The sequence below is a fragment of the Balearica regulorum genome, chromosome 15 (genome assembly GCF_011004875.1).
Source record: "Balearica regulorum gibbericeps isolate bBalReg1 chromosome 15, bBalReg1.pri, whole genome shotgun sequence".
NCBI classification, from domain to species: domain Eukaryota; kingdom Metazoa; phylum Chordata; class Aves; order Gruiformes; family Gruidae; genus Balearica; species Balearica regulorum.
In genome coordinates, this window is record NC_046198.1 from 7,247,653 (window position 1) to 7,275,375 (window position 27,723).

The window sequence follows — 27,723 nt, forward strand, 5'->3', positions numbered from 1 at the left end:
GATGCCTGAACATTTCTGACACACACGAGTCAAAAGATGCCAAGTTTGCCTTGACAAGGGTCACATCCTCATAATGTTGTAACCACACAGCCTCTTGGATTCTTTTGAAGAAATCATTTGTCACTATTCTTCACTGCAGCTAAATTGCTTAGAAAAAGAGCATGTAGAACAAGAGATACATTCTTTCCCTTGGTTCTTGCCTATTCTAGGCCTTTGCTTACAGCTGAACTTCTACAAAGAAAATGAGGAAACATATACCTACAAAACTTGTTATTATTTCCTATGAAAATACAAGCTTCTTGAGTTTATTGATCTGCATTATATGTTATGGCTTTAAATGTACTGTTATATTGCCTACATTTGTGGGGGATTGAGGAGAAGATGACAGGAAGAAGAAATATGTAGGTATTTTAAATTAAGCTGTAAAACTAATTTTGCTCTCAAGTAACTTATTTCCTTCCTATGTCCCTCATTGTCTCAGAACACTAATTCCACAGTAAAGGAAGCATGATTCACCACCATTTTTCAGACTTAGACTATGCACATGTAATCAAACTCAGTTGCATTATCACAGCTTAATAAACTACTATTTATGAAATGAGTGTGATAACTGATCATGTGCACACAGTCAAGCCATCTTAGTTATGAAATAAAACAGACAACTTGAGGCTTAATGAAGGCAGCAGAATGTCAGCACTGAGTCTGCAACCAGGATGAGCTATGATGACACACAATCTTTACTGCGACTGAGCTGACAAGCAGACTTCTTAACTGTGCTAGCTTGAACATGTAATCAAGTACTTACACATCTTTGATAAGCTCGATAAAACAAAGATGGTGCTGGTTATCCTATCTTCATCCATTGTGATCAACATATATCCTATATCCTATAAGATATTCAATCTTTTAAATACATCATGGACTCCGGGCATAATGACATCATGGCCAATATTTCTATCCTTTTACTCTTCAAAAGGAAACTGATTTATTGCTCTGAGCCTAGAAGGGCTAACATAAATATTCTATAATTGATAAATACAATTAATCTTTATGTATTGCCTATTTCATCTCCAGAATAACCAGCAAGTTTTCCTATTAATTTCGCAGTGCCACAAACTTGAACAATATTTACAGACAAATTTTATCATACAACTAGGCCTTTGCTCTGTATCATCACCTAACTTAGGTACTCTGCAGTTAGGTACCAGTAAAAAAGTGACCTGATGCATGGACAAGATGAGCAGTATGATCCTAAAGCATGAGCTGAGTGTGTTTTAAGGAGAGGTGATAAGATTCTTGACATTTTTTGGCTGAAAAGCTACTTAAAAGAATATGCATTTTGAATTGATATAATAACATTGGAAAGCTAATCAACCAGCTAGAGAAAGCATATAAAGCAGCAACTATCACTATGGTTGCATGCAGTGAGATAGCCTAGTTAATCCAACTCTCATGGCACTATGAGAAAAACAGACATAGAAGACTGTTTGGGTTATGTTAAATCGCAACAAATTTGCAGGCCATAAATGAGAACAGTTGAAATGAAGGGATGAAATTCAGGTGAGGTAGACGCTTATGGCTGAGAACGATGCATATGTACAGGATGCAGAGGACTGCATGTCAGAGAGATTATTTTGGCAAAGGTGACTGAGGAAAGGGGTAGATAGCAAAAGTGACTGAGGAAAAGGAGTGCATAGCATATCAAATGATGAAACATTACATAGCTGAAGATTCATGGAAGGACATGCAAGGAGTAATGGAAATGTGAGTAAACATGAAGAAGTGGTAACATAATCAACTTCATTACCCAAGTAGGGAATCAAAGTTTAAATGGTGCAAGCAATGTATCTGTAACGTGGATCAAGCTATTTCACTACTTGTACACACAGAAATATTAAAGAAACCTACTCTACTATCATTTCCCATAACCAAGGTGTTCAGATACATGAATTTTACCAGCACAACAGAAGAAACAATAAGGAAGACCCTCTTAAAGCTAAATAGAGAGTGAAAGAAAAGCAATTTATGTCATAAAAAAAGGAGTAGTAGGGGAATGAGTAAAAAGGAATGTTCCTTCTGGCAATCAGATGACACTGAACAGAGCACAAAAGAGTAGTAATGGTTAAGAACAAGCAGTAAGAGCTGAAAGTAAAAGTTGATGGTGTAAATGCAGTTCCTAGAGAAGACATATAGGACTGGGAAAGGCATAAGTGAATTTGTGGCTGCAATGCATACAAAGACTCCAAATCTTACTTAAGGCACTTCACAGCTCTGATGCAATACAAGAAAAAATGGGTATGCCAAGAAAGCCAATCTAGGACTTGCTAGAGCAACAGAACAAAAAGAAAGATAAGTGGTGATGGCAAGTGTGGAGAAACGAGAAGTACCAATGGAAATGAAATATTACAATCAAGGGAAATGCTGTACCACATTGGCCAAACTGCATTGTGGAGATTAAGTACATTTAGATGATACAACTGGCAGAGTATAAAGCAAAGGGAACTGCACAGACAGACTGGAGGAAAACAGTACTATCAAAGATCAGGAGGAGGGACTGACAAAAGTATAATGTTAGATGCTTCAAACCAGAGGGCAGAACATGGAGGTAAAGAAATACAGATGTAGAAGCTCTCCATGTAAACGGAACTCACACTTACCAAAAAAGGCTGAAGCATAGATTATTTCCTGACTGAAATGTTAAGGAAAGATACAGCAGAGGAATGACTGATGACAGTCCAATTGACAAAGCAACTTAGATGAAGGCATAAGAATACAGTACAGGTGAGATAAGAAGGTATATATTTAAAAGTTATACAGCCTCCCTCACTACCAAGCTGGATCATACAGAATTTTAATGGACTCATTCTTCCAATAACATTTATAGATAGGGCAATAGTATTACCACATTCTAGAAACAGGGACATCAGCAACTTGCTCACAGTCAAAGAGGAATTTTATGATTGAGCAGAGAACTGTTTAGGTCTCTCAAGTACTACATCATCCTTTTCCTCCAGAAGCAAATAAACCAGTAAGATATTCTCCCAGCATGCTATAACAGGATATGTGAAAGAAGTTTTGGAAGATGAATAAGATTTTGTTTTGAGGACACAAAGGAAGAGAGGCGTAGAAAGTCTAATTTCATCACGGTAAAACCCACTAAAATCAAGTTTACTCAGGGCCAGTGTATGACAGTGACAAGAATGAAGACAAAGGAGGTGACAGAAAGACAGACAGCTTATTGGAACAGAGATAAAAACACAAACTACAAATCTCAGTAAGTTGTTGAGATATGGAAAATGGGGGGAGGGAGGGAGAAATACAAACTGACTACTCAAATACTAAAATTAAACAGTTTACAGCAGATGGACAAGGTGAAAGCAAGCAGGCAACAAAACTCAAGAATTAAACATGGAAAAACAGAAGACCAACCTGCTAATGAAAAATCAGGAACTAAATATTCAAAAAAACAAACAATGGAAGTGTATCAAACAATGCTGCAGGTAAGCAGTCAAGTGAAAGACAGAACATTTTGCCCGACATCATAAAAAAGGTGGCCACTTCCAATAAAACTTCAAGTAGAAAGTAGAGGGAAGGGAGTAGGGTCAACTTTTCCATTTTCACACTTGAACAGTAGCAGAAGCAGACTCACTGAGCACGGAACGGAAAATGTACACAATGTTCATCAGACTCCTAATGACTAACAGAAAAATGCATGTATACGGAAGAAGATACTCCACAGCTGGAAGGCGTATTAGAATAGTTAAGTGTTTTCAGCTGTACCTAAATGATTCATGAAAGGCTAAGAAGCTTCTGGGAGAAGAGATGCTTTTATGCATCTCTCCTGAAAGCTTCAGAACCTTAGCAACAACAAAATTAGCTTCCTAAATAAAAAGGCAGACCCTCTCTCAGAACCTTACATACACAGAAGCAGACTTCTGCACTGGGAACCTAAGATTAAAACATAGTCATACTGATATCTTTATTCTCAACCTACAGGACAGCAAAATGAAGCTACATGAAAGAAACCCAGCAGTTTTAAGAACTGCACTATTTATTGGCAATTCCTTTTAAACATTATTTAAAATATGTCCTTTTATCTGGTTTCTAGCGAAACACTATAGATCAACAGTGATGGAAAGCTAAAAGTGGAAAATTCTGAGGATAAATGTGTATGTACTTATGACTCTGCATGCAAATACGGTAAGAAAAATGCAAGTCAGAAGAGAAAAAGAGAGATGCCATTATCTTTATATATTATTTCGCAACGAACATAAAACTTAGCAAAAGTATCTATTCCAGCTGATACCAAAAGGAAGATAATAAAAGCTCTGCAATATATCTTTCTCCTTCCTCTCCCCCATCCTTAACTGATAAAATTTGAACTATATTTATCACCCTTCTAATGAAACACCTCTCTACCACCAAACACACTTCATGTACTACACCACTGTAAGAAGCTTTATGTATAAAGCATGTTCAGGCAGGACATCAATTCATTCCTAATGTTAACAAATTAGGGCAGAGAAATGGGCTGGGATCAGGCAACATCTTCCATGAATGAAACCTTTCCTATAGAAAAAAGAGACATATGTAAATTAAGCTGTCCTGCAGTTGTATATTTGATTAACAATGATGTTCCTCATTGTAGCATTCAAAATATTGCATCTAAAGACAAAAACAAGAACAGAAACCACAAATAATACATAGTTAAATCTGGTGCCAAGGGCAGACATTCCATTTAGGCTTACAGTACCAGTTAAATATTAGTGCCTGACATTTATTATAGCTGTGGTTTTTTTTCTTTTTTGCTGAAGTACAAAGAAATAAAAAACCAGATGTTTAAGAAGTAAAATAAACATTGTATATTGGCACAGTCATTATTATTAGTAACTTTTCCAGAATTATTTACACTTACATTTCCAGACTGCCCACTGCTATTTGTAATGCTGTTTGTGGAGTTAAGACTGCTGCTCCATTCATTTGCAATTCCTATGCTGTCTGTTGAAAACAGGTGAGCGCCTGGCTTTGATTGACAACCAGTTTGCAGTATGACTACATTCATGGTGTCCTCTGTTGAAGGAATCCCCAACAAATTACACACAGATTTGATACTTAGCTGTGTGAGTTTAACAGTTACATACCTAGTACCAAACACAGCACCTGTCACATGGAAACATCAATCACACACAAGAAATTTCTCTCTTTTTCTTTAAATATAAGCATAAAGGCAAGGTAAGAATAATATAATTAACCATTATGTACTTGTGGCTACTAACAAATGTGATACTCTTATTTACTTGCTCCATCAAAAATCCATGAGAGGTAGACTGAAATTCATATATTTAAAGCATTCTAGATTTTTTGCTTTATTTTCCAGAATCTTTATCACATCAGGGTTTAAAGAAAACATTTTTAGAACTCCTGCCTGTAAAGGTAACAATGACATCATAATTATAGGGTTGTTTTCTTTTTCCAGTCTAGAACCAACTGACTTAATAAAACAATTTGAAGAGAATATGGGCCTTGTATGATTTAACTTAAAAAGGAACAATAACCTTTGAGAAAGTTCATTATTAACTTATATGCAAATTGTGACCAATGACTTGTTAGTTTTCATACCAGAAAATTCAGCTCATGGTGACTGAACAGTTATTTCGCATTTCCCGAAGGCTACTTTGTTAAACTACTCAACATCTTAGATATTTGATTCTTTAAATGTGCAATATATTAAGGAGATTTAGACGTCAAGTTTTACAGGCAAATGACCATTTAACAAAAAATGTTTACTTTAGTAAGCAATTACAGTTAATAACATTCCTCACCTCATAATCCATGCACACAAGACATCAAAGTAAGGAAGTCAGGACTGAAAATAAAATCTCTTAATAAATTCTACAGGGACAGCAAGATTTTTTTCATCTCTAGCCACTACTACATTTCTGATGGGGTAATGATAAACTACAGTTAAAAATCAACTTTAAACATTTCTCTCTACTAGAAACCATTAGTTCTGTTAGAGTGTACAAACGAGTTAGAGTGTACAAGTCATAGTAGGAAATAGAATGAGTACGAGATATGTAGACACTTCTCTTCAGTGGAGATAGCACAGATCAGGATTGTTTCTAATGATGTGGGTTTCTTCTATCTAGCATTTGATTTATCAGAACTCTGTGACCTTCTTACTATATGGTCCAATGCTTTAGCAAATATTTCCACTATTGTATAAATTACAAAAATAGGGACGTGGCTCACAGAAGAGAAAGGAAAAAGATACTAGTAAGCACGACTATACACACAAGTCCAGTCCAGCCACACCCAAAAAAAAAAGAAAAGGAATAAGAAACCGTAGGGACTGCAAAGATGATGTCATGAGACCCCTGCTGTTCCTCCTACAGAATAGAGTGCAAAGAACAGTTGGGAAGACAGAAACAGATGCACTGACTTTTTGTAATTTACTCTCACTTTCATGACATATCATCTCATTGTATAGCTGCTTGCCTAGAGCAAGTCCAGTCAGCCATCTTATGTCCAGTCAACCCTCACATGTCCAGTCAACCCTCACACTGTCCTAGGAAGAGGACCGATTTGTGCTCTCTCTTCATTAGCTTTTTTCCCCTGATACAACCAATACTCGTCCAGTATTCTATAAATCAGTGTAAGTAGTCATACCACCCTAAAAGGGTAGTAAAAGACTGCTTTCCAAACATTTCAAAGAGAAATCATCTCTCCTTTCTCTTTCCAAGCTATTTAGGGAGAATAGTATGATTAGGTTTTGCATTTAGTAAGTCAAACAGACCCATGAAATTCAGAATGTGTGCTTCTACATAATTCTAATTTCTTCCAAGAATGAACATCATAGTTTGTGGCCAGCTGCACAAAATTTACAAATTCTACAGTGTAAGCCTCCCCCACTCTAACCACATTTTCTCAAAGACTTAGAGCTGTTGCAGGAGGTTGCAACTGACAGAAAAGCAACTCTTATATGATGGCCTATCTCATGGCAATCACTGAAGCTCATTGAGATTAGGATAGAGCCCTCAAAAAGAACTTCAACTATCTAATGCCAGTGCAGTGGTGCTTCAGGGATTACGTATCAGTAGCTTAGGATGTTACATAGAAATAGGGTTGTACTTTTTATGAGATACAACTTTTTCAGCTAAATAGCCTCCTTAGAATTTGCACTAACAAGACTTGGGTGTTATGAATACAAGAGTTACCATGGTCAGGCTAAGTCTGGCCTGAGGAATCCCACCTTTCATGAAGTCAGAAGGAAGTTTTTTTTTTTTATTGCAATCTTGGCACCAATAGAAGAGAACAGTCTTGGACGAACAATCTGAAGGCAAATGCCTTCAGTAACAGAAGCTGTTATACAGGAGATGTGTTCTTTGAAGTGTTTCCAAATTCTTGTGAGCAGAATTTCAGTTTGCATGTGTTTCTGTTCAAAAAACAAAATCTATTTTTTGTTAAGGTGCCAGCTGTAGTCAGGCAGTCAGTGGACAAATGAGTGTCACAGAGAGGTGCTCATTATTTTAAAAGAGTCCGTTATTGAAGTGTCCCAACATACCCTAGCTACTCTGTTTTGCAAAGGGTGTCAGGGACGTATGTCAGATCCCACTTCTTCTCTTCAGCATCAGGTGTTCTCCCTCCTGTCATCACAGAGTGTCTTTGGGACTACACTGGACCTAGGGCTTCAGCCAGTGGGGAAAAAAACAGAGTAACATTAATAAGACAACACTGTCTGCAGCCAGTGCTCAGGGCCTCAAGGGAAAAGTAGTCTTGGAGGAATAGTAATATTCCTCATGATCTTCACAAAGGAAGGAAAAAAGGGGAAAAAAATGGTCAGCTGGTTCTGAGGAAGTTATTGAGGGAAGACCTGGACCACTATTATAGAGAATGTGTGCTTGCATAAATTATTTCACATAGAATGACAAAAATTGCTGAGAAACATGTACGAATGGAGGGAAATCTTCCTCTACCTGTTCCATACAGCTAGGGCTTCACTGAAGTTAGGTGAACACCCGTAATTTGTGATTCTAAGAGATCCATGAACCACAGGTTTCATGCTTTTCATACTACTGATACGATCTACAGCTCTGAAACCATTTTCTCCTCCTTCCCCAATATGGAAGGGACAGAAACCATTTTATTCTATGGACACCGGAGGCAGAATGTCAGAGCTGCTGAACTAAGCTTAAAGCTGTTGCCAATAGCAGAAAGGCACTCTTGCTGATAGCAACCAAACATCTAACTTCTGATGGACTATTCAGACTATCAGAGACAGGGGGTGGGTACTGTTGCAAGATTTCAAGTTCATTTGTCGAGATTTCCTTCTTACACAGTCTTCATTCCAGATGATGCAAGCCAAAAAGTTCCAGAGCATGCTGGTTGAGCCATGTAAGTCTATTCTGATAGAGAAAAATTCTGTCTAATGCAACTACATGGAGAAAATTAATCCACTGCTTCTCAATTAGCACTGCTAACGTTCAAAGTCTCAGGAATCCTCTCAGAGTTCTGAAGATTTTTAAAGAGTAAAAGAATTCATCCTACAGAATAGAAGAAAGAATGTGGCTGGGGTAGAAGGATTAGCAACAGATTAGAAAGATATCCTTTAGAGAGAATATCAGCAACTTGTTAAGTTTGGACTTTCCTTCAGCCCTCTTAATCTTTAGCATGGACAACTCTTTAACTTTTCCTTAGAGATGGAAATCTTGTTTACTGTCAACGACAGCTTCCTGCAAGAATGATTCCTCTCATAGGAATCAAGCATCAACTGGACTGTTAAAGATACTAATGATCAAGACACACAGAAGTAGATCATGATGGGGTCTCAAAAGAACTCCAGTCTCCAAGAGCTCTGCTGAGTATATCCTGGACAGGCAAGAAGAGAGGCAGCATTCAGTATACTCTAAGGAAGAAAACAGAAAATGTAGTCTTCTCCCACAGGAGTTTTGTAGCATGTCACAATTATACCATGTTGCATGTATGCAGCGCATTTGTTTAAACCATATTCTTTCAGCTGTTTCAGGAAAGAAAAAACTTGTATCAGATAAACAGAACAGCAAACCCAGTGCCATAAATTACTTCTGTAACAAAATGTGTATTTTCAGACTTTCCTGAGTCAAAGAAGTACTTCCCAACACTGGCAAACAGTGAAGGACTTGATTTAAGAGACAGCCCCAACAGCACAAAAGCAAAGGCAGCAGGCTATTTTTGATGTGAAGAAACAGTCAATACTGACTTCACTGCCATAATGTTTTGAAGAATTGCTAAGTCTTAGAATAACGGGCTTCTTGAAATAAATAGAGGAGGTTATTCAGGAAAATCAATCATCCCACAGAAGTTAAAAGAGAACCTGACCATGCCACAGATTCTCAGAAACAAGAGCTGTAAACAGCAAGAATGAATCTATTCACTGAAAATATTTTAGGTAAGTGACATAATAAATGGTTGTACAGAACATCACATTTGCTTAGACAGGCTAGACAGAGAGAGGAGTGCCATTACTTATCATTAGAATCGTAAGATAAATACTACTGAATTGCATAAATTTGGAGCTTTCCAAAATTGGTAGGGTCTCTCATCCCTCTTTCCAGCTCTAGAAGCAGAAGGCAAAAACTAAGATAGGAGCAGGACTTTTTTTTTTTTTTTTTAAAGAATAAATATGAGGTTTTACTGGTTATATAATCAAGCAAAAACTACATAACCAAAAAAGAAAAGATTTATCACCTATACGAAACCAGTTACATAGAAATGCTTCAAGTTCTGCCTTGCATCACAACTGAAAAGAAGGCATGAATAGTTGTTGCAGCAACTGCACACTTCACATTCTGGAGTGCAGGAAGAATGTATGGGTAACCTAAGTTGATACTACTACTAAAAAGAATCTGATGATGAATACCCAGAATTAATCTGTGTAGATGCATACTGAAGGATTGAGTGGTCTCTTGGAGAAAAAATGGTCCTGCTTCCCTTCTTCTGTTATGTAACAGTTGGAGTGCAGTGAAGATATAAGTGGATTATGGAGGAAAGAGGACAGCTGACATAATTTTCTGTCTTTTTCAGTTTAGCTAAGGCCCTAGTTCTGCAAATACTTGCAAGGATGTTTAACTTTCACCTCAGAAATTTACTATAGGTTTCAATAGGACAGCTAATATATTTTGAAAAGTCAAGCATGTGTGTCGAAAATTGCCAAATCAAGCTCAAAAAGTTACAGGGACAAGCTGCATTTGTAAAGAAAAGCACCTCCTGTTCTACTGGTGATGCAAATTTGATGCAAATGCAGCAAGCTCCCATAGCAATGTATGGTATTAGAAAACATGGAATAAATTTCTAAAACCAAGTAACATCAAATGTCATTTATGCATTAAAATTAATGATGTTAAGTCACTTCTGTTACTGATGCTTAGAAATGATGGTTCACTTTTATGAACACTGATAGAAAATAACAGTTCTCTTACTTACTTTCAACATGTGCAAACGCACAAAATGGACCACGTGGGCAGTAACCTGTTTGGCGCATGTCATTGCACTTTGTAGATTTATATATCTAAACAAAACAGAAGGGTGGTTAACCTAAACATATTTGTTAAGTACCAACAAAATAGTTAGAAAATTTTAAAACCTTTACATAAAAAATTCTGAATATTTACTAATAATATGTATTACACAGTTTTCTCAGAAAATTCAATTCTTATGATAATTTAAAAAAATCAAATAGAAGAGCAGAATTTTAAGAAAATCAAACCTGCAACAAAAGAATCTTAACACTCTTCTGTATATTAATAGATAGTAAGCAACAATAATATTTTAGAAAAGCAGTGTTTAAACTGCTTTGGTTTTCCATGTTGTATAGAAACAAGTTAAACATCAGGAATTAAATTTTCAAAGTCTTTTACACCACTTTTACACCACTTTTAAGAAATCTTGCAGGAGAAATTACGTATGTAGTAGAGCAGCTTATGCAGCTGGCAAAAAACCAAACCAGTAGGTTTTTTTCAACATAGTTCCTTCCTTAGGACTCCTCTAATATTCAAATCATGCTAACATTCAAATGTCTTTCTCTAACCTGACTATGTGTGTGAGAACTGAAGTAAGACTGACTGTTCCTGACGGTAATGATTATTATGTAAATTGCTAGTAAGATCCAGATTCGGTTTATTGCTCTACCAGGATCTTGATGATCTTTGGATCTCACAAGACTGGGAGGAGGGGCTAACATACTATCATATTAGAACAATATTAAGCACCTATTTAAGAGCACATAGATTATTTAGAAAATTAATTCTGGTGATTTGCAAGTCTGTGGCAAATAGCAGAGGGATCTTTTTGGTTCCTGAAACCTTGGCACTGTGGTCTTTGGCTTTCAGTGTCAGTTGAGTGATTCATGGCTCAGTACGTATTAATTCCTAGTTCAGAATGCCACTTCTTTGGCACTTTTGCATACACCGTGTAAAAAAATGTTTACCTTGGACTCCTGCCTTAGAGCAAACATGAAAAATGAAACTATGTATTAAAAAAAATCAACAACTAGTTCTGTAAGCTTTTTATTTTAGAGCTATTTTAAGCATCTTGGATAAATTTCCCTCTCATAAGTGATTTTGTATTGAGGCTGAAAAATTTAGTTGCTATATTCACTACTAGTTCATGCATAACTCAAAGATCATCCAAGAAACTACAGTAAAATGCTAAATCTCAAAATTATTACTGATGCTTATCACTCTACAAATAATTTATCTTTCCTTCGACAAAATAACCATGCTGTAGAAAAGTATTCGCCCAAATAACACAAACAAAAGAACGGAACTGATGTTTCCACAATTTTACTGGGAGCTATCACAGACATTGCAAAAACCAAAGGAGTCATTTGTGGCTACCACACTTGAACTAGGAAATGAATCTGGGCCCATCTCCTTTCTTTCCTGTTCTCTGTTTACTGGTTAAGTATAAAACCCCAATGCTGTATACACAATGATAATGATGCAGAAGAAAAAAAAATGAGACCACCTGACTTTCAAATGGTTTTCAACAAAAGATGTAATTAGAAGTTTGGTCTTAGTTTGAGGTCCTAGCCAAAAAATAGCCTTCCTGATCCTATGAGCTACCCAGATGGTGTGGAATGCCTTCTGGTAACTGCTACAGATACAAGTGATAATATAGATAATATCAAAATGCTATTGGGGCAGAGCTTGCACCTCAAAGACTGGTTCTGGGGAGGGCCACATCATCTACACATACAAGTATTACAAGATAGACAGCAAACTCAAAGAACTAAATCATTACAGAAGACTAACTCCCCAGCTACAGACAAGAACACAACTGCTATCTATTAACAGTAGAATCAAGCTATATCTGAATGTGATAACCAAGAGATTTCTTCAAAAAAGCCAAAAGCCAGTGACGATATTCTTTATTTGAATTTGGTAAAGAACGAGTACATGAAAACATCCTATAAGATGATGTTGGATAAAGTAAGTATTAATTCAACAAATTAAAGGACATAAAAAAGGCTGAACTAATGTTACTGACACAAATAATTAGACTGAGGAATGAAGACAACTGATTACTACCAATAAACAGACTGAATTTCATTATGAACTGAATAAAATTAGTGCTTTGAATCCTCAAGTCAGAGGTACAAAAGCTGTATGGACTTTCCATTCTAACCACAAAACTGGAAAGTCAGAGCTGGAGCAAAGGAGGGAAAGGATCACTGGGTATGATGTTGAATGACATCTCTTTCAGTGCAGGCACATTGCCAGGATCTGTGAAATTAAATACTAGACCTAAAATCAGGTGAGGTGATAATGCTATCCCCACCAAACTGCCTTGATTATCAGTAGGAATTATGTGCAACACTACAAAGGCAGGACAGCTAATAGAAACAAGCAGACAAAGACTGAGGTGACTACAGCTGATGTGGAAGCAAATCACTGTCCATTCAAGAACAGGAAGTGAATTAGGTAATTGTTAAAAAAACGGCAAATAAGACAGATGCAGTTAAAAAGTACTTTTAATAAAGCCATCACATCAGAGGTAGCACATATAACTGAGGTATATTAAGTATAGCTCACACATGTTTGAGAAGAGCAAAAATAGCTGATTCAGGCCACTGCATGTCCACTAATTATTCTGCCACCTTTCAGATTAAAGACAGAAAGAAATGAGACAAAATTAAAAGTACATTTGGTAAAAGCACATCACGGTAGACTTACCATATAACTGCTAAATCAAAGGTCTTTCTCTAAAATGGAAATGCAGTCATTCTAGTAAGGACTTCAATAAAGGGTGTGCTAAGACTCATTAATTAAGATAATGAAGAACATGACTTACTAATGTTACATATCTGTTGTTAAATTGACTAATGGAAAGATGACAATGAATGGTATGAAAGAGGAAGGCAGCAGACAAAATTAGTAGCAGAACTCAAGGCTCAGCCTTGTGACTTATTTTAGCACTTTCATTCATAGCTTTGTCATAGATAAAAGTATGGTAGCAATACTAAGCAGGAAGACGTCTTTACTACTGAAAAGGGCTGGAATATGTTACAGAATAAATTAGATGATCTGAAATAAATCTGGACTGTAAAATCTCTAGTAATCAGGACAGTGAAATCCTGGAGGAGCATCTCAAGAGTAGAGATAGCTGACATCTACTTAGTATAAAGATGTAGCTGGTCAACTTATAATAGGGAATGTATGATATGAAGCTTGCAACAATCCTGGAGTCAGTATTCTAAGAATTCCTTTCCCAGTATGGTCTTGAGATGCCTTCAATAATCTTCATAATTGGAAGATAAATTAGTAATTGCTTGAATGGTCTTTGCTTACACCTTACTAAGAACTGAACTTTCTAATGCAAGAAATTACATTCTGCTGTGAATTCCTCATGTCCATTCAGAGGTCCAAAAATGAAAACAGATATCCAATGCTGTACAGGCAGCTTCTAGCATAACATGTATTTTCAGTATTGTGGGGTTTTTCCATTAACTGGCACATTTAATATTTTCATAGTGTGGCATAAGAATTAAGTCTCAGCACATTGCACGGCACCACTCTCTTCCCTAACATTTCATTGTCATGCTCAAGCATCCAACAAAGTTACAATGACTTTGCCTACAGAGGAATCTAAAATCACCCTGTTTTTCTGAAGTGTCTTACTTCGGCCACTAGGAGAGTTTTCTGCTCTTTCCACCTCCTCCTGACCTATTCAGTTTCTCTAAACTATTTGCAATAAAGCTTTTTAAACTATACTTAAAATAGAAATTTTTCCCAAGTTATTGAGTAGCAATTACTACTGTGATTTCATTACCAATCCAAGAAGTCAGGTAAAAAAAATAACACATTTATTTATGTCCAAATCCAGAGAATATTAATTAAATTTTCATAAGCAGTATAATAAAAATGCCTATCAGTGAAAACCACAGCAGTACAAGTAACTATTTCTTAGCAAATTTTGTTTTGCTTAAGCAAATACCTCAATGACTGAAAGCGCTGAATGAAATGTCATGTTTTTTCACAAATTATATCTTTAATCAATAATCTAATCCATAATAAATTTGAAATTGCTAAAAATAAGTAGAAATGTAGTTCTTACCTCAGGATGAAACTGCTGTTCTGTACGAGAATGACAATATTGACAGCTATCTCCACTTTCACATCTTGAAGGTTCACCCCATTCATCTGCGTGTTTTACATTGGGGCAAGGAGTGGACCTAGAAAAAAGTGATGTCCAGAGCATGTTTGTATTTACTTCCTAGCAGAAGTCTCAAACAATTTCACACTAAATCTCAGAATCTTAAGATTCTGGGACCTATAAAGTTGCAAATTCTGAGAAACACTGACTTTTTGGAAATTCTTAAACAGACAGATCAGCTAGTAGGATTCTATTTATCTTCTGTCTAATGACATTTATTCACAGTCCTGAGATTGTCAAGCAAAGCCCATCAATTCTAAACCTTGTATTACTGCACGAAAACATGCCAAAAACAGTGAAGAAACCACAGTGCATGAGAATGATGTAAAATGAAGTAATGATGAAAAGTAAGAGAGGAGCTGCATTAAATGTTGGTCCTAAAAATATTGCTTAGAAATGGAAAATTATAAAACAAAACCATAAAAAACCCCAGAAATTATAATCAATCTTTTCATAACACAGAAGGTTTGATCTAGTGATGCCAATTTTTGCTAAGAATTATAGAAATTATTTTCATTCTTCATAAGAAAGATGGATATTTCCATTACAGCTTCACAGTTTTTTGTCTTCAGAACTGTCTGATCATTCTGAACAGATGCTTTTTTTTAAAAAAATAAAAAATAAAAAAATTAACAAGGCTTTTGGGAAAGATGTGGTTTTATTCCATTAGGAATATTCAATTGCATTGTAGAAGAACCCAAAGAGATCAGTCCATTAACAACTGTCTGACCGACCAAAAAGTCTATTCTTAATATGTATTTACGTACCTGTATTTGAATTTTCTGGGATTTCGTCTTCTATCTCGACTATTGTGATAGTGTGGACATGCATAACCCTGGCGGCAGAGTCTGGGTGGTTTGGTACATTGTTCTGTCTTGTAGCCAGCTAATACAAAATTTGTGTCTGTAAACAGGTCAACAATTAAGAGAAATAAACAACTAATTTTTAATTCAGAGTGCCATTAGTGAGCTCAGGTATCACACTGCTTTTTGTAGAAAAAAATATGATTCACAGACCCCTCCGTTCTTATAAACTTAGACTGACTCCTGCATTTTGTAAAACAAAAGTCTAACACATTTACATGCAAAGCAATCTTCACTGCTTTTATATTCAGTAGCAATATTACAATAAAGTACACAAATAAAGTACTAGCAATCTACTGGTAGAGAAACAAACCGGAAATTCTCATTATATACATTTAACATTTTGAAAATGAATACTGAAAATACATTATTCATTTTAGTAAGACAAAGACCAAAAAACATATAGAATTTTATATCTGGATTTCTCTTAAGTTTAGTGTTGATAGTCCTTATTTCACCAAAACTGCTTTCATGTTAAGGCGTGTTAAGGCTGTCCAGTAAAATCTTCCTGGACAAATTCTAGAGCCTCTTCTCTACCTTTGCCTCTGTCTCTACATCTTTGGTTCCAGGAAGGAGGAACTAGGAGATGACAAACAAGGTTCTGTCTAGAAACAGAAAAATTCAGAAAAACAACGGAGCAAGTAAATAAATTAGAAGGTACAATTTTGCTAACGGCAAGCATGGGTTTGTGAGGAGTAAACCATGTCAAACCAATCTAACGTCTTCCTAAGGTGGGAGAATGGATGCAAGGTAAAACAGAAGCAGTCAATGTCATGTATCTTGACTTCAGCAAACCTTTCAGCCTGAGATGTTCTCAAAAACCACTGCACAATACTACAAAACTCCTGTAGGAATTGTGGAAAAGTAGCTGAAGAAACATTCTCAAAGTCATTAATAATGTGCTTTCAAATAGCAAAGACTATTAATCAGAATATCACATGGAGTCTATTCTTTAGTCGGTCCTTTTCAATAGTTTCATTAAAGACTTAGGAAAATAAGGCTGAAATCACTAATTGGATGATTTTCAATCCCCAGAAACTATATGCAGTCTCACCATACTTACAGGGATTGACAGAAACCATATAACATTATATAACACAGACCTGTCACAATGCAAGGGACGCAAAAAAAGTGCTAGTAGTTGGTCAATTTTGCTGTCTTTTTACATCAAACATCCAATACTTTTTGATCTAGAGCTAACAATTAAGCTTTACACACTACTAGTACTTAAATGGTTGGAATAGCAGACTTAAAAAATACAGAGGGGACAAGTATCATGCAATTATCTCCCCTTGAATTCCTTAGAGAGAGCATCTTCATGTGACTTCTTCCTGTGTTACTGTCCCCACAGGAATTTTGTGGAAGTAATTGTACCTGGCAGTCTTTTCTAAAGTAAAATTTGGACAATAACACAATCCCATTGATACTAACATCTTTGGCTACATAATAAGCAAGTCTAAACCAAGAAGCATGAGAATCAATTTTGAAAGCCTTAGGAAAACTAGGGCAATTGGATTTACTTTAAGAGAGCTAATATAATACTTTCAAGACATTCTAGTATTTTAATATTCTGCTCCAATTTTCTGTTTAAAATTCTACTTCATTCCTGTTAGTCAAGCTCAGCAAAGAATAACGGTCCATTAACTAGTCTACTAATGACTCAAAAAATGAAGACTCTAATTATTACTACTACTTAGCACAAGACAGAGCTCTTACTTTTAAGAACATTTATCCAATTGACACAGATTAGCAACACTTGTATCAAGTAAACTGAAAAAGACCTATTAAACATTTTCAAAACACAACATTTTCAAAATGCAATCTGAATATAAATGTGACAGACAGTACAACTTGTTCATAAATATGCATATTAGTTATATAAACCAAATCTTTACTCTGTTAAAAAAAGGATTTTGAACTTCTCCCAGATGAATACCCAGGACTGATCAAACACCAATAAAGAAACAGAGAAAGGAGACAGGGTAACATTACCCTGCCATCTTGGATCTTCACTAAGGATCTTCTCAATCATTGCCTGGCTTGCTAAAATTCCTGGTTGCAGATCTGGAATGCCGTCACTGCATCCTAGCTGCCCATTCTGTAAGGTTTCCTGTGCCTGAAGTTCTCTGGAATGGGGAAAAGAAAATATCACTGCTAAACTGTATGCTACAGTAACACTATTTGTCACAGGTATAATCCTGTCCAAGGCTAGAAAAATTCTGTCATTTAATCCAGCTCTTAACAAGCCTAAATTGTAAAAAAACCCTTAAATTGACTGTATTTCAAACAATTACTTGCAGTGAAGTTGGCAAACAATCATAAGAAACCATGTCATACACATCAAAGACAACACATCAAGGAACGCTGGCATTACGTATACAGCGTTTTTACCAGCAATGCCCATCTGTACCTCTGTATGCTGGTGTGCTGACATTTTGAAAATGCTATTAATTTCTGATATTCCACTGCCACATAGGACACGGTAGAACTAAAAAAGATACAGAACGGGCAACAAGGGTGATCAGAAATACAGAACTCCTCTGTGAGGGAGAATTAAATGCCATAAGACTCTTTGCCTTGGAAAAGTTATGACTGAAGGAAGGTACAAAATACAGCTATTGAATGCTACGTCATATAAAAGCAGCCAAAGTACTTTTGGTTCGCTATAAGATTTTGCAAGAAAAGTTTGTCAAGACATTCAGGAAACCTAGTAACAAACAACAATCATTGTGAGGAAATGAAATCTCTTCTGCAAGAATTTACAACTGCTTTGCAAGTAAGCAACCACAAGCTTGCTGAAAGATCAGACTGACTACTACCAAACTAAAGGGTATTGTATTAGCGGTATAAAACCTCTACCAAAAAACTGAAACAATTTTATTACACCATTTTAGTAAAATTAAGCTGTACAGAGATTCAACAATGGCAAATCAGTACAAAAGATTAAAAAAAAAAAAAGATACTATAGCATAATTATGTTAAGCAGACTTTGAAGCAATGGAGAAACAAGGTGAAGAATCAAATACCAGAGGTGGATCTACAGTACTCTATGAGAATCAAAGGCCTCTACCTTCAATTGGCACTGCTTCCTCTAGACACAAATATTCAAGAAGCTTACCTCCTATACCAAAGTACTCCTACTCAGGATCTCTGAGGAGGAGTTTGAAAGGTGTGGTGGTTTAGAATGTAACTAGTTATGATATCATTTAGATATAACTTGAAGAACTTCCCAGATCCCAAGTATCCTCCAAGAAAGAAAATCTCAATGGGAAAGGAAGACAACACAGACCCAAAGCCAAGTCTAAAACCTTTCAAACAGTCAAAATATTTCTTTTACAGATTCAGAAAAGGTGCAAACAATGAGAAGGAAAATGGATAGTTCCTAAAGAGTGCTTTTTCTTTAAGGTGGATATGTAGAAGTACAAGGCTATTAAGGGGAATAAAGTTAGCATCTGCATCAGTGATTCTACTGCTATTTCTCTGCTCTTTACTTAAAATGAAGAAACCCTAGTATCTATGTCCATCGTAGAGCAAAAAGTCCACCAAAGAAAAAATAAGACCTGATTGTTTGGACTTCCTTATGAATGCTGGATGCCTGAAATCAGGAGAAGCAATGGTGCATGACTGTTTTTCACAACCACTAAAGGAGTTTGAGGCAGCCTATTTGTGGGTTCAAGCCACTAAACATAGACTCTGACCACAAATGTCTTCAGCTCCTCCTGATGCACTATACGTAGCCAAACACCAATAAACAATCATGTAACACATTAAAAGACATTTAGAGAATGGAACTTGGTTTCAGTCTTGCTATATATTGGTTCCTCATTCTAATACAATACAAAAGATTACAAAGAAACTAAGCGTTTTGTATTCACTCTGACATGGCATCATGCTGCATATGCTAAATGAGGAAAGCTAAAAAGAAGAAAAAGAAAATGGACAGATGTCTTGCAGAAGAAGCATTGGTTAGCTAATTGAAGAAAGTCTTCTGGAAAGAACAGCTATATATAACTAAACAATATGCGACCAGGCAATGCAGCAGTGAATTTTGTGGCAAAATATGAATTTAAATAATTATGAAATTACTGAAAAGGTGCTAAATTTACTAAAATTATTGTGAAGGGAGAGTTAACATCTCCCAACAGATGGCTGGGAATAAGGGATAACAAAAGTAAGAATAGAAGCCATACCAGCTCAGATCAAAGCTTCATCTAGCCTGGAATCCTGTCTCCAACAGTGGCCAATAGCAGATGCCTAGGGAAGAGTATAAGAATAGGGCAAGGGTATAGTGATACGTCCCCAGAACGCTCTTCCAGTGTCCAGTAAGAGATACTTATGACCCTCCAAGGCCTCAAAGCCCTCTAGGAATTGGTATCCTTTCCTATTGAGTATATACAGACCACTTTCTGTAGCAAAAGCTCCCTTGCCACCCATTCATAATACCTCCCAACAACATGCTTATCTCCCAGCTTTGGCCACAGCTAAAACTCATACCTACCACTACCCTGATTCACAAAGCACCTTCTTTCAACAATAACTTGATTATATGTTAGAGAGACAGAAAATAATACTGATATCTTATACATGAAAAAATACAAGATAATTTAAAAAAATGCGATGTCACTAGGCAAAATGTCAAACATACAAGCTGAGAACCTGAAAGATGGCTTAAGAAAAGCATACATTTGTGAATGTAAAAACCACATGCAAATTTACAAGGCATTAAATGACATAAGGCAGAGTATCTGGTCTTTTATCAGTCATAAGAATTACAAATATGGCTCTAGAAATCGCAAGTTACAAAATCTTAGTGTTTGTATTTCCCAGTGTGCTTCTATTTGCTATCCTGATGCACAGCGAACTGTATTCTTATGTTTACAGTTGCAGAAGCAAGTATATTTTTCATGCAAAGCATACTACATTTTCTGCTATGTGGTAATAACAGACATGTGGTAGTTCCTGCTACTTAGGCTGAAGAATTTGAAACAAGACTACCTTATATCATACACTGGTGGTCTAAGGTCATGTGGACCATGAGCAAAGGCACAGTGAATTCCATTCTTCACACAGTGACCCCGGGCATCTGTTTCATGAATGCACGTCCCAGTCTTGTAATATCTGAGATGATATTTCCTTTCTGTATCCCCTGTGGTTCGATGCAGGTAAGGGCAACTACATAACAGAAAGAGCAAAGTTAGAGTATTGCTTTGAGTTTTGTTTTTAATAATTTAATTCTGAATCATACTGTATCTCTTTATCAACTTATAACAAGTAACTTTGTAGGATTCTGCAAACAAAAATTGTCCCAAACAAACACAGATCAGCTTCAAAATGAAAAACATTAATCTATTTCTTAGTCTCTGCTAAAGTTATAAGACTTTCTAGCAGGCTGGCTCACAAAGACATTACTAATAAATCTAGCAAGCACCCCTGCAAGCAACAGCATCATCTGACGTAAGGAATGACATCTTCCATATTGATACAAACTCAAATCATTTCTAGACCAAGAGGTACAAGAAATTTATTTTTTTTAAATGTTATCATCATCTAAAATCAAGGGGCACTTGAGGCACAGTAATTCTTTTTTCCTGCCTGCTCTTTACAGACATGGAACTTATTGAACAATATCAGGGGAAATCTAAAGTGACTCTTCTGTTAAAAGGAACAGAACAATTTTTACATCAGCAGTACATCTTTGTACATATACTAACCATTTTTCAGATGCAACTATGAGAGTTATGGTCTGTACTTTAAAATGGCTAGCATCATGTAGAGATTGTAATTCCAACTACCAATAGTAAACAAATTTTTTAAAAACCCACAAAAATACATATACAGGGATGTCTGTTCTCTCCCAGTTTATTTCAGTGTAATTAATTTTGGTCTCTGCTGGTTTTGAAAAAATACTAATCTCCAAACACTACTTACTCCCATCTCAAAGTAAAAAGAAACTGCACCAAAAAGCTTAAAGAGTGATACAGAACAACAAATGAAAAGTCACACAGAAATATTTTACTTTGAATGGAGGGAGAATAGTGAAGCACTAAGTAGACTTTAACACTCACGAGAATTTATGCTGGCTTAAGCTTTATTTACTATATTATAAAATGGTTATTTAGAAACTAGACTAAACAAATGCAACTGTTTGCAAACATTTACAAGTCTGGTATTTATATATCTACAACAAAATCATACATTCTTCCTGCTTGTACTGACCTCCAGAAAGTGATACTGTTTACAACTTCTGAGAATCAAGTTGCTTCCTTATAGGACTTTAAAATCAGCATTCCTTTAAAGATAAATGGCTGCAGCTAGTGATTTGTACCTATCTCTTTAAATTCCAACAGAATTAATTAGTGGGAAGACTAGATATACCAAATTCAGTGCTACAGCTCATTTTGTCAGTGTAAGATGGAGCACAGCCTACACTCAGGATCTGACAGTAGTCCTTTCACACTTCTTGGCTCTACACGGAAAGACAGACAGGATGAAATCTTTGTTGGACCCATTGTAGTGCCTCAGCTGAAGTTTGTGAGAAATTCTTTGTGCTGCGTGAATAGCACTGATGCAGCCCTCCTGTTCTGCTAGAACTGCTACTGATATGGAAAAATGAGAAAACCCACAAGAGTAAATGAGATACTTTTGCCAGCATTAGTCCTGTACAGAACTCTAAACAAGAGGAAATGCAATCTGAGGCTATAGTTTTGTTACTACTAACTGTCCCACCTCTAGCAGAATCTTTGCAGGGGTCAAATGTTTCCATTTTCCCAGCAGATTGTTCATTACAAACTCTAATCTTTCACTCATATATGCACACCTCTCAAAGGTGAGAATACTCTGTCATATTCTTATGCATAATGTTCACGCCTCCATTTTCATCTACTTAAGTTTGCTCGTTCCTGTTGGAAACAAGAATTAAATGTCTTATCTTCCATGCAAGAAGCGTAAATGTGTTTACATCTCATCGCTTGTCTCTAAGTCCATGGTTCCTTATCAGAAAGCAAACATTTTTGCTTAAATATCTGCACTTCTTCCCTAGAGAAACTGCCTTATCAGTGGGGGTCCAAAAATATAATAAATGTTAAAGCCTTCAATTATTTTTAAATTAGTGTTTAAAAAAAAAAAAAAGATGGAATATAGACATAGCTTGACAGACAAGGTAGGCACAATTTGTGGTATGCAGTATGAGAGAGGAAGAAATACTCGGGTCACAGTTTTTCCCACAAAAAGACAACATGGATTCCAAAAACAAGCTGGGAAAGAAATATAAACTATGTCACAAGACTCTTACTTCTGCTAAACTAAACCTAGGTTTGTTTGACCTAACACTCAATACTTGTGCCATCAATAGCTAATGCAATCTGAATTTTATTGAAAACACAGCTTTCCTACTGCACATTTTGCTAGCTGCCTAAAAAGTCCCATAACAGGTGAAGTCACCCTCCAGAAACTACCAGAATGCTTTAATGAGGCTAGCCAGTGTGACTAGGACAGTTTGTTACCTGAATTTTGTCTAAAACTTGTAAAGAACTACATAAGGGCTAGTTCTCAAGCTGACTGAGGGGGACTAAACAAGATGCAAACCTCAAAGAGCAAAAATTATGGCATCAATTTTGTATGCGTATGTCTTACATAAAAAATCGTTATTTGTACAATACCACAATAATGCATATGCTATGAACCACAGACATCTTGATCAGCTGTAGTTTATCACAGGATCATTAGCGAGAAAGGCAAAAACCCATAATAAAAGCAGCTTTTAGATGGTAGATAGTACCTATTCACACATAGTATCAAACTAAGCCAATGCACTGAAATATGCACAGAACAGTTGCTCTACTCCACCTTTAACGAACTAGAGGGAAGTTAGATCTTACCTTCACTTATTAATGAAATATTTTAATGGAGCATGAACCATTGTAATACATAGCTTTAAACAAGACTGGTATTTTGATTTAAAATGGCTGATTTTTAATTATCATCGGATTACATGGCTGCAAACTGATAAATTTGTTCTTATGTACCATAGTTTGGTACTAAGGTTGTTCAGACATTACTTATTTCTTAGGAACAAAGATTTTATTTCAGGGGAAAAAAAAAAATCATTCCCAGGCAGAATAACAAATCTATTTCATGGCCCATATTTCTACAGCCATCTTCCAGCTTAAAATAACTGTACCGAATCCTAACTTAGTAATCGTGAATCAGTAAAGAACATTACTCTGTATTTTTAAGTTCTATTGGAGTCTACACACAAGAATTAACTATTGAAATCAATTTTGTCTTCTGCATCCAGATCTCAAAGTAAAACTGTCATTACAGTATTCAAAGTAAGTAGATGTATATATCATGAAACAGGTTAAAAGGTTAACTGATTACTGAAATGCGTATTTCCTTTTCACTCTTCTTAATTGACATCATAAATATTCCAAAGATAACCCTTAAGAATAAAATAGTTCCAGATTAATGAGTAATGCTAGATATTATTAAGTATATGACAACAACCACACAGTTCTACTTCTGCTCAACTCTGAGGCACTGACATATTTCTTCCTATGATTACTTGAAATGCTATTCTGTAGTAGGCTTCTGTAATTCATTCACTCTTACAGCAGTCTTACATTACAGATATTAACATATCCAAAATAATCTTCTCTTTTAGAATCTGACATCAGTTGACTACAATGGTTGAAAAACACATCAGATTGAAAAATAAAAAAAGTATCACTTCTATTCTCACTTATGAAATTGGGAGGAACACTATTCACTGCTCAAAATACATGCCTCGAACTCTGCAAGTAATCTAGTCTTTCTCACAGGCCCTTCCTTAGAACAGATTGTTTTAATTTGCCCTTTTCTAAACAGATTTAAATTTTGGGCTTCCTTTCATTCCAAGTTGAACTTTGGAAAGAAATATCACAGTCAAGCCTGGGTGAAACCAACAATTTCAACTCTCTTGAAAGTGTGTTCCTGAGAACAATTAGGGGTGTCATCACTCTACCTTTCCACTGGTTGTCTATCAACTCCCAAACTGCATTAACCTAACCATGTATTCAGATGAGCAGAACAGAGAAACAGAGACACAGATAAAAGCCAAAAAAAGTAACAATATGTTGTCACAGATAGCTTAAAAATGAAGGTGTCCTGGCACTACTATTTTAACATTTATTTCTATATAATATAAATAACATTATTTCTACAAGAATGTGAAGTTGCTCCAAATTAAAGGCTAAATTTTAGGTAGAAGACAAAACAGGGTCAAAAAAATACTCTTTTGCTGAGTTCTGAAACAGGAATGCTGCCACACTATAAGCATGTCCTCAGAAATGTTAGTGTTTTCCTCCTTTTTTTTCTCCTGCCACTACAGACATGCTCTGGCATCGCCTATCTTTAAGAAAGTTACCTTTGATTTCTCTTGCCTACTATTTGCCTTGTATTCCTTTTCTTACCTACCTTAGCTTCAATCAGCTATCAACTTACAATAGTTGACTGCCATTTCTAGCCACCAGTTCTCAGCATCAGATCTAAAATAAGGCCTCCACAGTTCCGCTGAAACTTCTCTCACTAATGTCTTCAATAATCTCACCTTATAACTGAGTCAAAGAAAACAGACTCCATTTTCTCTACTCACATCTATCTTCATTTTCTTAATTTACTGTCTGCTTTACTCAATTTTTCTCCCCTTGAAACACTGTTGTCCTTTGTTATGGGAATTCAGTTATGTTCATGTTTTCCTCTCAATCCCTCTTGCAGCGTATCTTCCAACTTCAACATTTTCTTATGCCTCTGGTGAGGGGTCTCACAGGACTCCAACCTTGGTCCCTGCTCTTATCCTTCTACATTTGGGCAATTTCACTGCAAAACACAAACTTGAAGTCCACCACCTCTTTGCTGATAACTCTTAAACCTACCCATTTAATTCAAACTGTAAGCATGACATGCTAAAACAGAGGTATGAATCTCACTACTGGTCTTATTTCTGGCAAGTCCTCTGCACTTCCACTATGCCAGACAATATAATCACCCTGTTTGTCATTTAGGCTCCTAAACAGGGAGTAATCTTCAGCAACTGCAGGGGACAACCTTTCCAATCCAACTGCAGCAAAGAGGTTTCCATCTGACATCTCAGTTACTGAAACATCTCCTCTTATTTGCTTCTAACAGTTAAATCTTGCCAGCTAATACTCTTTTAAAACATTGCTTCCTTTTTCCTTTTTTAGAATGAGTGTCTATCACTCAATAATGAAAGGTCAATTTTTGTCCCCAACCAATCCACGACATGAGCATATATTACCCTGGTTTGCTGATTTTCAAAGAACTGCCCATGTTGCCCCAGGACTGGCAAGAGTGTTTTACAAACACCTGAAAAGATAATTAATTGTTCTCTTTTAAATCATCCCTCAGAGACATTTTTTACTGTTTATATTGCTTGGGCATGGTACTCAATATTGTCATACTGCCTAGTGCATTTTTGTTTACCTTCTCTTATCTCTGTCGTTTAGTTTGTAAAGCCTCTGGGAAAACCCCACCTCTTTCCTCTGTGACTACAGCCTGTAACACAAAAGATACCTGACCCATGACAAGTGCTGCTATACACTACAGTAACCAAAATAATTAATCTTCAATTTTTAAAACAGGTGACCAGCATAACTACATATTTCCCAGCTGTTTTTCCGCAACTTTTTTTTTTGTCAGAAGTCCTTCCTTGCTTCCATCATTGCAGATGAAGGCAGCTGCTCTGACATACAGCCACAATATACCCAGCCTATATATATATATATATCTACACACACTCTATATATGCCTGCCTGCCATACTCTACCATTTGCTCATTCTCATCTCCCCAGATTTCTCCCCCTACCCAAGTTCACTGAAGACTCTCTATAGCCTTTATCTAGAAGAGACACATGACCATGGAAATCCAAACACTAACAGGCTAGCCAGACAAGCAACAGTAACTCCTTCCTTTGCTTTTTCTCACTGGAAGCATCACAAAACATTCTCCTCTACTATCCATCAATCCTCACAAAACCTACATAAGTTTAAATTTTGAAGCCACCTCCATACAGTACGGTTTGGACCTACTGGTCAAGTTCAAAGTTGTCAGAAGAAAAACAAAGCACAACTGGGGGGAAAAAAAAAGGTGCACCAACAATACTAGCATAAATGTGCAGGAACAATTCTAGCAGAAAACCAGTTCCTTATGTTATGCTTTAAAGATTGTCACAATGCAAAATGATAGTTCTTCTAACTCTATGACAGCCCAAAGAATACATGCTTATATAAAAGTATATGTGCCAAAAAAATGACAAATCAGTTGTAGAAATGTTTTCAAATAAACTGCAGCAGGATTCTATCAATCGTTTTTGCTTTTTCCTTAATGTCACTGATAATACTATAAATAAACACCTAGGACTGAAAGAAATCACTTACTCATCTCCATCTGGGCAGATTCCTGTAGTCTCATCATATTTTGTACAATAAACATCTGGACTGTAGTTAAAAGTCCCATCACGCCTTCGTATAGGTCTACGACGACGCTGATTTAGGAAATGCCAATGAAAACAGGTAAATGGTCTGTGCTGGGTACACTTGTGCTGCAAAAATAGGGGGCACTGCTCTGTCCTAAATTCCTTTAGATACCTAAAAAAATTAAACTGTGTTACAAGTTTATCTTATTGGAGGCACATTTTTACAGTGTTAACAGGGCACTTGACAATTCAGTGCACACAGCCCATGAAAAATTGTACAAATGTACCTGCATACAGTTTTAGTTCCTATGCACAATTTACTGTTTAGTTGTTGAATACAAGTGACTTCATTTTTTTATGACAGATGCATTACTAATAAAATACAGTGGAATACCTGGTAAATTATACTATGTTTTGTAACTAAACTAAAATCAAATAATACATTAATTTAAAAAGCACAATATTTAGAATATTGTCCTAAGTAACCACCAAACAGAGATTATAAACCCAACAAGTTACTTGAATGAGCATTCATATTGCTTGCTACCACACAAAATAGTCCTACAAAGGCTATTTTAGCTAAATACAACACCTAATTTAAACATTAGTCCTTAATCACAACATTCCCAGAATGTGGTCACACTACGTAGAAAGGTAGAGGCTTAAAAGAGCTTTATGAAGGTTATTCGGGGGGCTAT

At 36.1% G+C, this 27,723-nt stretch overlaps 1 protein-coding gene across 6 annotated transcripts in view; it reads right to left on the bottom strand.

Annotated features, from left to right (window-relative positions):
* Nucleotides 1-27,723, bottom strand: part of UNKL (unk like zinc finger) — a 54,039-nt gene that overhangs the window by 25,030 nt on the left and 1,286 nt on the right. Inside the window, exons 2-8 of one of the 6 annotated variants that reach the window (XM_075768080.1) lie at nucleotides 26,988-27,197; nucleotides 20,550-20,726; nucleotides 17,547-17,680; nucleotides 15,459-15,594; nucleotides 14,593-14,710; nucleotides 10,462-10,546; nucleotides 4,916-5,070 (exon numbers count right to left, since the gene is read on the bottom strand). In XM_075768080.1, coding sequence (XP_075624195.1) covers nucleotides 4,916-5,070; nucleotides 10,462-10,546; nucleotides 14,593-14,710; nucleotides 15,459-15,594; nucleotides 17,547-17,680; nucleotides 20,550-20,726; nucleotides 26,988-27,197 — 1,015 coding nt within the window. Of the gene's footprint in view, nucleotides 1-4,915; nucleotides 5,071-10,461; nucleotides 10,547-14,592; nucleotides 14,711-15,458; nucleotides 15,595-17,546; nucleotides 17,681-19,744; nucleotides 19,809-20,549; nucleotides 20,727-26,987; nucleotides 27,198-27,723 lie in introns of those variants that run through there. The other 5 variants (XM_075768083.1, XM_075768084.1, XM_075768081.1 and 2 more) reach the window with 5 other exon arrangements.